The following is a 10827-nucleotide window of genomic DNA, read 5'->3' on the forward strand; positions in this document are numbered from 1 at the left end:
ATTGATGTTTGCAATCGTCTGAGGTAACAAAAAAAAAAAAAAAAAGTGTATCAAGTAAACTGTAAATATCACTTATAATAAATGTGCTATGTGATAATTGTGTTATTTTTTTTTCCCTATAAATTACCACTAGTATCAGTGACCATCACAATAATGTTAATAATGCAGTTTATTTGTGTAAACAGCATGCTTACTATTTCAGATAAAAAAAAAAAAAAAACCTGTTGCAAAGCAAGCCAATGCAAATAAGCTGCCCACTCAGGAACCTGCAAGGCACACACTCCCATCTCTTCAACGTCTCTTCCAAAAAGTATGTCCTTCAGAGCACATAAACAATATACATTTTGGAAATGCCAGGTATATGTGATGTTCATTTATATATTTTAACATGACACATGAGCCTACATTTATTTGATCCAAAATACAGAAAGTTGCATTTGCTAAAGCAGTAATATGGTGAAATATTTTTACTATTTAAAATATTTGTTTTTTATTTGTGTCATGATCTGTTTGTGTCATGATCTGGTCTATGAACTTCTATTCACTCACCACCAGAGGTCACCCGCTCACTGCATGGACTCTTGCACCACACTAACATCACCCTGGACTACAGTTCCCATCATCTATTGCACTAATTACACACATACAGCTGAAGGCACTGATTACACACACACAGCTGAATGCACTGATTGCACACAGCTGTAACTAGTGCTGTCACGGTACCAAAATTTCAGTATTCGGTACCGATACCAGTGAAAATCCATGGTTCTCGGTACCAATTTCGGTACCCAAGCAAAACACAAAAAATATGCTAATTTAAAAAAAAAAAAAAAAAAAACTCACTTTTTATCACTAAAAATAAAACCAATGCCATTCTTTATACTTATTTACAATTGTGTTTTTCTACAAGTAATATAATTATAATATAATTTAGGTCACCGCTAATCTTCCAGAGTCAAGTCAAGTCACCGTTGATCGTCTTGAGCCAAGTCAAGTCACCGTTGATCTTCATGAGTCAAGTCCAGTCACAACTGTTCTTCATGAGTCAGGTCAAGTCACAGCTGTTCTTCATGAATCAAGACAAATCACAGTTGCTCTTCCTGAGTCAAGTTACATCTCCGCTGACCTTCTAGAGTCTTGTCACTTTTCAGCTGATCATCCAGAGTTTTGTCACATCACAGCTGGTCATCCAGAGTCTTGTCACTTCACAACTGACCTTCCAGAGTCTCGTCACTTCACAGCTGATTATCCAGAGACTCATCACATCTCAGCCGATAAACCAGAGACTCGTCACGTCTCACCTGATTGTCCAGAGCCTTGTCACGTCTCAGCCGATCATCCAGAGACTCGTCACATCTCAGCCGATCATCCAGAGACTCGTCACATCTCAGCTGATTGTCCAGAGCCTCGTCACATCTCAGCCTATCTTCCAGAGCCTCGTCACATCTCAGCTGATCTTCTAGAGAGTCATCATGTGACAGCTGATCACTGTGTCTCATCTGTTCATCCTGAATTTTATCACTCCCTATCTGTTGCACCCAGAGCCTTGAGGTCAGCTCTTCAGTCTTCCAGACTGGCATCCAGCGTGGAGCATTCAGTGCTGGTGTCAGCACATGCAGCTGGTATCCCTAAACCAGCGCGCTCAACCCCTCCTGTTCAGGAACTAATTCCCTTGCCTGCAGCACTTCCCATGTGGGGGATTGCTGTATGGTGTGTTTGGGCTGCATACACCACCACTGAAACTTTAGAGATGTTGGCGCCCAAAGGTGGTGGCCAATGCTGCAGAACCTCCCGAGGCAGCGGCCCTCGCTTCAGCTCCTTGCGCGGTGGTGGTGCCCAGCAATACACTCTCAGTCTGTCATGTCACGATCAGAGAGACCATTACTGAGCTCTCCCTATGCACTGAGGGTACTGTTGTAGAACCTCCAGAGGTGGCAGCATCCGCTGCAGAACCTCCAGAGGTGTCAGTAGTATCCAGCTGTGAAACTTTGTCCTGTCCTGTGAAAGCTATGGAGGCCATCTGTGAACTCTTGTCCTGTCCTGTCACGGCTATGAAGGACGTCCATGAACTCTCGTCCTGTCCTGTTACGGCTATGGAGGCCGTCCATGAACTCTCGTCCTGTCCTGTCATGGCTATGGAGGTCGTCCATGAACTCACTGCCTGTCCTGTCACGGCTACGGAGGCCGTCTGTGAAACTTCGTCCTGCCCTGTCATGGCCATGAAAGCCGTCTGTGACCTCTATGTTCCCTGCCTTGGTCCCTGAGACCATGAATGCACTGCCTGTGCTGTCTGTCTCTGCTTTCTCTAGGTCCCAGTCTCTGCCATGGGTCCCGGCCCCATCTGCTCCGCCCTGGTTGGCTTCTGTCCTGTCTGGTCCAACCTGGTGGGTTCCTGCTCTGTCTGCTTTGGCCTGGTGGGCTCCAGTTCCATCCGCTCTGCACTGGTGGGCTCCAGTTCCGCCTGCTCCGCACTGGTGGACTCCAGTGCCCCCTGCTCCCCCCGTTGGGATCCAGTTCCGCCTGCTCCTACCACCTCCATGCTTTACTGTGTTATCTGGATGGTGAGCTGTTTTTGATTTCCACCAGACATATTGTTTGGTGTTGAGGTCAAATAATTAAATTTTAGCCTCATCTGTCCATAAAATCTTTTTCCATGTAGCCTCAGAATCTTCAAGGTGCGTTTTGGCAAAGCTCAGTCGGGACTGCATGTGGCATTTCTTGAGGAGAGACATGCTAGTCATGTTAACAGCATGCTAGTCACTTGCTACTTATGCTAGCTACATGCTAGCAACATGCTAATCATGCTAACAACATGCTAGTCTCTTGTTAATCATGGTAACAACATGCTAGTAACTTTGCTAATCATGCTAAAAACATGCTAATAACATGCTAATAACATGCTAATCATGCTAATGGCATGCTAGTCATGCTAGAAATATGCTAGAGACATGCTAGTCATGTTAGCAACATGCTAGTAACTTTGCTAGTCATGTTAGCGACATGCTATTCGCATGCTAATCATGTTAGCAAAATGCTAGTCGCATACTAATCATGCTAAAAACATGCTAGCAACATACAAACAACATGCTAATCATGTTAGAAACATGCTAGCAACATGCTAATCATGCTAGCAACATACTAGTCGCATGATAATCATGCTAGAAACATGTTAACGACATACTAGCAACATGCTAATCATGCTAGCGACATGCTAGTCACTTGCTAATCATGCTACAAACATGCTAGCGACATGCTAGTCATTTGCTAATAATGTTAGAAACATGAAAGAAACATGCTAGCAACATGCTTATCATGCTAGAGACATGTTAGCGACATGCTAATCATGCTAGAAACATTTGCTAATCATGTTAGCGACATGCTAGTCGCAATGCTAATCATGTTAGCAAAATGCTAGTCGCATACTAATCATGCTAAAAACATGCTAGCGACATACAAACAACATGCTAATCATGTTAGAAACATGCTAGCAACATGCTAGTCGCATGCTAATCATGCTTGAAACATGTTAGTGACATACTAGCAACATGCTAATCATGCTACAAACATGCTAGCGACATGCTAGTCACTTGCTAATAATGTTAGAAACATGATAGAAACATGCTAGCAACATGCTAATCATGTTAGAGACATGCTAGCCACATGCTAATCATGCTAGAAACATGTTAGCAACATGCTAATCATGTTAACAACATGCTAGTGACATACTAGCAACATGCTAGTCATGCTAGAAACATGCTAGCAACATGCTAATCATGCTAGCAAAATGATGACAACATGCTAATCATGCTAGAAAATGCTAGCAACATGCTAATCATGATAGGAACATGCTAGTAACATGCTAGTCACTTGCTAATCATGCTACAAACATGCTAGCGACATTCTAGAAACATGCTAGCAACTTGCTAATCATGCTAGAGACATGCTAGCCGCATGCTAATCATGTTAGAAACATGTTAGCGACAATGCTAATCATGCTAGAAACATGTTAGCAAACATGCTAATCATGCTAGGAACATGCTAGTAAAATACCTGCAACATGCTAAACATGCTAGCAACATGCTAGTGACATACTACCAACATGCTAGTCACTTGCTAATCATGTTACAAACATGCTAGCAAAATTCTAGTCACTTGCTAATCATGCTAGAAACATGCTAGTAACATTCTAGAAACATGCAAGCAACTTGCTAATCATGCTAGAGAAATGCTAGCCGCATGCTAATCATGCTAGAAACATGTTAGCGACATGCTAATCATGCTAGAAACATGTTAGCGACATGCTAATCATGCTAGGAATATGCTAGTAACATGCTAATCATGCTAGGAACATGCTAGTAACATGCTAGTAAAATACCTGCAACATGCTAATCAAGCTAGCAACATGCTAGTGACATACTACCAACATGCTAGTCATGCTAGAAACATGCTAGCAACATGCTAATCATGCTAGAAACATGCTAATCATGATAGGAACATGCTAGTAACATGCTAGCGACATGCTAGTCACTTGCTAATCATGCTACAAACATGCAAGCGACATTTTAGTCACTTGCTAATCATGCTAGAAACATGCTAGTGACATGCTAATCATGCTAAGAACATGTTAGCAACATGCTAATCATGCTAGGAACATGCTAATGACATGCTAGATACCTTGCTAATCATGTTAAGTACATGCTAGTCACTTGCTAATCATGCTAGCAACATGCTAGCAACTTTTCTAATCATGCTAATGACATGTTAGTCACTTGCTTTTAATGCTAGCAATATGTTAATCACTTTCTTTTTTAAACTTCTTAACTTTTCAAATTTTTAAATCTTTTTAAACTTTTTAAACTTTTTAAACTTTCTAAATTTTTCAAACTTTCTGGTCAGGCTTTTTCAAGCCAACTTAAAGTTTGACCACAAACTTTACTATCTAGTTTTTTCTACTGTTTGAGTTGTGGTTCTCATCCTTGTCATTTTCTGACCAGTTAAAGTTCTATTCAAGAAGTTATCTGTTTTGAATAGGTCTATTTAATTGTTTTATTTATTTATTTTCTGGTTAGCTTTTTTATTGTGTCTCATGTCTTTATCTGTTGTTTCTTTAAATGATAGAGGGCTAAGAAATCTCACTAAGAGAAAGGCTGTTTTCTTATATCTCAAACAATTCAAATCTGACTTTTGTTTCCTCCAAGAATGTCACTCATCAGCAGAGGATCTTAATTTCTGGAGGTCACAATGGGGTCTGGACATATGGATGTCTCATTGTACGACACATTCAGCTGGTGTATGCATTTTTAAAAAATCAGTTTAAAGGGAAGGTGTTACTCAGTGCAAGTGACGTAGATGGACACTTTATCAGTCTCGTTACTGAATTTTCAAATTTGACTTGTATCCTTGTTTGTGTTTACAGCTATAACCAGAAGAAAGAAAATGAAGCCTTTATTAGTCGTTTAGAGGAACATATATTGATATTATTGACTAAATACCCAAATTCCATGCTTATTTTTGGTGGTGATTTTAATGTGGCTTTAGATAGCAGCATAGACAGATGGCGTCCAAAACTCCCAGACAATAGTAGTTTCTACTTGAAAATGTTTATGCAAAGATTCTCTTTGATGGATAGTTGGAGGGATTTACATCCCTCTCAAAAGATGTTCACATGGAGTAATAACTCTCTCTCCTCCCAGTCCCGAATTGACATGTGGCTTGTTTCTAAGGAATTATACAATACCTCTTCTGACATTTTACCATCTCCATTTTCTGATCACAAGAGTATTTTTATTCGTGCCCATTTCCTTACTTCTGATGATGTGCGTGGGTTCTCTTCTTACTGGAAACTTAACAATTCTATTCTCTCTTATAATGAAGTAAACGATGAAATCAGTAAGATAATTCACAAAAATTGGAATAAAGCAAAAGACGAGAACAGTTACAGCAGCAATTGGGAATTTACTAAATATGAAATTGGCAAATATCTTAGAAAATTTAGTAGTGATGTGGCAAAAAAGAAAAAAACTGATGAAAATACCATTATATACAAAATCACTAATCTTTTATCTAAAAATGTGGATGATTTACTTGAATGTGAAAAAGTAGAATTGGTTGATTTACAGTGCAAATTAGACAACATATATAAACAGAAAGCAGAATGGGCATTTATTAGATCGCGTAGAAAGTGGATTGAAGGTGAACAGAACTCTGCGTACTTTTTTTAGACTGGAAAGGCAGCAAGCTAAAAACAATCAAATTCAAAAACTAATGATTAATGGTAATATAAGTGATGACCCAAAAAATATTGCAAAGTTTTGTGCTAAATTCCATAGTGACTTGTATACTTCTAAATTATCCCAACAACATATGAATGATTTCTTTAAATCTTTACCTAATATAAATCAGCTGAGTGACTTAGATAAACATTTCTGTGATGCCTCTATCACACTGAAAGAGATAGAGGAAGCTATTAATACTTTAAAAGCTAACAAATCTCCTGGAACAGATGGACTCAGTTCAGAATTTTACAAGCTGTTTAGTCATAGTATAGCACCATTCTTATTAAAGGTTTATGAGGAAAGTATAGAGAAAACACTGCTTCCAGCCACATTATGTCAAGGTTTAATAACACTTATCCCAAAATTAAATAAAGATCCCCTTTTAATAGATAACTGGCGTCCAATTACATTATTAAATAATGATTATAAAATTATAGCTTTAGTTTCAGCAAAAAGATTGAAATATGTTTTGCACTCCATAATTGACGAAAAACAATCTGGATTTATGCAGAAAAGGCACATTTCTAATAATATACGGTTAGTTTTAGATGTGTTAGATTATTCAGATTTAATAGACAGTGATGGTTTCATTTTCTTTTTAGATTACTACAAAGCTTTCGACACATTGGAACATGAATTTTTATTTCAGGCTCTACAAAAAATTGGCTTTGGGGAAGCTTTCTGCAGGATGGTCCAAATGCTTTATATAAACGGAAACAGCTCTATCAAATTAAGTAATGCTACTTCACCTAGATTCTTTTTAAAACGAGGAGTTCGGCAAGGATGTCCAGTTTTGCCCTTACCCGTTTCTAATTGCAACACAGTTCCTTAGCACACATATAAACAATAGTCAGTTAAAGGGTATCACATTTGGTAACAATAAAATAAAAATAAGTCAATTAGCGGATGATACAGCTTTATTCTTGAATGATTCATCACAAATTAAATTGGCTTTGGGTATTCTTCAGACTTTTTCTAAAGCTTCAGGATTAAATTTAAACTTTAATAAATGCGAATTGCTTGCAATTAAAGATTGCTCTCTTACTTCTATTGAGGATATTGCTGTCAAAAATAGGGTAACATATCTTGGTATACTAATTACTGAAGATGAATATAGGTGTTCAGCAAACTTCAAACCTATTATTACCAAAACACAAAAAAAATTTAATTGTTGGTTACAAAGGGATCTGTCACTAAAAGGCAGAACACTGCTCACTAAGGCAGAGGGTCTGTCTCGTTCGGCCTACGCAGCTCAGTCTCTTTTTGTGGATAAGCCCACGTCTAAATTAATTAATGAGGTTATAATAAAATTCCTATGGAAAAATAAATCTCATTATTTGAGAAAATCAGTCATATTAAATGTGTATAATAATGGTTGTCTGAACTTTATTGATTTTGATTCCCTCAACAATACATTCAAAATTAATTGGCTGAACCAATATTTAGCCCAACCATCTTCAATTTGGAAAGTTTTTCCTCAATTAGTTTTTTCACAAATTGGTGGCCTTAATTTTCTCTTAATGTGTGATTATGATATATCCAAACTCCCTATTAAACTTTCATCGACAGGTTCTCTTAGCATGGACACTGATTTATAAGCATAACTTTTCACCACAAAGATGTTTTATTTGGAACAATAAGAACATTTTATTCAAGAATAAGTCTCTGTTGTATGATAGTTGGTTCAGTAATTGTTTATTTTTGGTGGAGCAGTTGTTTAATGAGCCAGGTCTTATGTTCAGGTACTCAGAATTCCTTTCCAAATACCAAATACCAATAACCCCAAAAGAATTTGCTACAGTGTTGGGAGCCATCCCCTCTGGTTTATGTATGCTTTTAAAAAACTGTAATGGCTCCTCAGTATCTACTGCATCCTTGCCTAAACCTTGTGATACTCCTGTTGGTCAAATTTGTTTCTCTGAGTCGAAAGCCAAAAATTATAAAATACGGTCTTTATTTCTTAAGAATCTGATTTCTGTTCCACCTGTGATCTCCTTTTGGAATAATTTGTTCGGTAACCTTAATTGGAAAATAATCTGGTCTCTATCGCAAAAATTCTTTCTCACAAACAAAGTTAAAGAAATTTCTTTTAAGCTCATACACAGGTTCTACCCTGTAAAGAAGTTTATACAAAGATTTAAATCTGACATTGATCTTACATGCTCTTTTTGTTCGAGTTCTTAAGAAACTGTGGTACACTTATTTTGGTCATGTCACTACACTGAAAAACTCTGGGATGATATTGGTGTGTTTGTCAAGCGTAAAATTTTGCCAGGCTTCTCAGTACATATGAAAAACATTATATTTGGATATTATGACTCCGACCCCACAAACGAAAATATTAGTTTTATTAATTAAAATTTTTTCCTAAGCAAATTTCACATTCACAAATGCAAATTCTTTAACTGTAAACCTGTCTTCTCTGTTTTCCTAAAAGAAATGGAGAACTATTGTAATGTAATCTCAGTATCTACTAATAAGAAAGCTATAAGGACAGTTAGAATTTGCTCTGCCTTTGATCTCCTTGTGTAATTTTGCTTTGATTTTGGCCCTCCTTTTATTTTTCTTCTTCTCTTTTCTTTAGTTCTATTTTATTCTTTGTGTTTTTTTTTTTGTTGTTTTTGTTTGTGGTTGATATTATGTGATGTTTGTTTATACTTTTGTATGTGTTTGTTCTCTGCATTAATATAAAAAAAAAAAAAAAAAAAAAAAAAAAAAAAAACACTGATCTAGGACAGCCGAAAATTATGCAGTGTGTCCCATGCTTTAAAATATATAATATTCCAGTGTTATCAAATATGAGACCAATTCTGATTTAAGGATTCAGGCATATTTTCAAATATCAGGTCACAAGCTATAGCATAACAGGAATGACCAGTATAGTGTACACACCGATGAACTGTATATTAAAGCTATGGATAAAAAATATTCAGTACTTACGCATGAGGGCAAATGTACTTGATATAAGGTGTCCTGATCCCAGCCATAGCTTCGGCCCATCCATGTCTGAAGACAGGTAATGTAATGTAAATGTTGGCAAAACCTATATTGGATAATCACGAACTTCAATCAGTCATGCTATATAATAATGATACAGTTTACCCTGTGTCTCCCAGGCCATGGAGGAATATCACCTGGGGGGTACACAACATGCAATATATAAATAAATAAAATCAAAAATTAAAGGGATGTTGCCGTTGTTGATAGCGCTGTGCTTGTGCAGATGATACTTACCGCGGCCGTGGCTCTACAAGCGGCGGGCACAATTGCTGGCAGGAGCGCTGACATGATTTTACCGCATATAAAAGTACCTAAAGTTTTGCGTTCAGTAAAAGACAGCTAAGATAATGTAGCTCTATATCAACAGCTCACAACAATGGTTATAATTTTGCATCACAGTCAAAAACACACTAACAGTGTCGCTTTATGGCCCAATGTTAAACGTTTTCTAGGCTTCAGGTGAGATTACAGTCTTCTCTTATGCCAGTGTCATGAGAAATCGAGTCCGCTTAGGACCCCGAGTGATCCCATTGGCTCAACGAACATTTAATGGGTATTATTTTTAGCGCCTGATTACAATTCCTGCAAAATCGCGTTTTTATTTTTGTCGTTTGAACTTAGCTATAATGACCATTAATGTCTTTTAAATTACATGTTTCATAGGCTAGTATATAGCCGATGCTATAGGTAGTGAAATCAAACATTTCTCGGTTTTGTTTTTTTTTTTTTTTTTTTTTTTTTGTTACTCGCGTACCAGCATAGCATACAGCTACCCGATTAGGCGGCTAGGTTAGTTTATACACACAAATATATGTATGTGTGTGTGAGCCACCCGTCCCTTAAAATACGGAATCGTCCCGTATTTAAAGGTAAAATGATGCGTCCCGTATCAAATCAATACGGAACGCGATTTGTCCCGTATTTTACAAATGCCAACATATAGTTGAATAAACAAAAAAGTATATTGCACTGTTTATAATACTAATAGCAATTATAATGAAATCAATTTCATACGAGGTATTAGAGAAGCTCATTTGCGCGTGATTCCATTTTAACATCTTTGTTTTCATAGAGACGGAGTCTCCAGAACGCGCCCCGTCAAAGCCCTTTCATGCGCTAAACCAGCGCGGTTTAAAACATCTAGAGCTCACTCACATCCGCCCTTTGAACACAAGACTCTCCAGACGTAGGGATGAATAGGAAAGTTATCAGTGTGTCTATCCTGTAACTAAAGATGAACGTGAAGTTTGCACAGAAGCATTTCAGTTGCTCACAATGCTCAGGTTGGACTGTCTGACTTAAAGGGATAGTTCACCCCAAAATGAAAATTTTGTCATCGTTTACACACCCACAAGTTGTTCCAAACCTTAATAATTTCTTTCTTCTGTTGTACATAAAAGAAGATACTTTGAAGAATGTGGGTAACCAAAGAGTTTCTGGTCCCCAAGGACTCTGATAGAATTTATTTTATTTGCATTTATTTTTTATTTTTTTCTTGAAGTTACTGAGTATGGAATGGTGATTGTGGAATGATTGAGTGCTTATAAATACA

At 37.4% G+C, this 10827-nt stretch overlaps 1 protein-coding gene across 6 annotated transcripts in view; it reads right to left on the reverse strand.

Annotated features, from left to right (window-relative positions):
- lypla1 (lysophospholipase 1) overlaps positions 1-10591 on the reverse strand; it is a 29684-nt gene extending 19093 nt beyond the window's left edge. For 2 of the 6 annotated variants that reach the window (XM_042760931.1, XM_042760932.1), the window contains exon 1: positions 1302-2852. In XM_042760931.1, coding sequence (XP_042616865.1) covers positions 1302-1580 — 279 coding nt within the window. In that variant the 5' untranslated portion in view covers positions 1581-2852. Of the gene's footprint in view, positions 1-1301; positions 2853-9215; positions 9319-9377; positions 9410-9509 lie in introns of those variants that run through there. The other 4 variants (XM_042760927.1, XM_042760928.1, XM_042760929.1 and 1 more) reach the window with 4 other exon arrangements.
- Positions 10592-10827: the final 236 nt, after the last annotated feature.

Source organism: Cyprinus carpio, chromosome A7, assembly GCF_018340385.1.
Source record: "Cyprinus carpio isolate SPL01 chromosome A7, ASM1834038v1, whole genome shotgun sequence".
Classification (NCBI taxonomy): domain Eukaryota; kingdom Metazoa; phylum Chordata; class Actinopteri; order Cypriniformes; family Cyprinidae; genus Cyprinus; species Cyprinus carpio.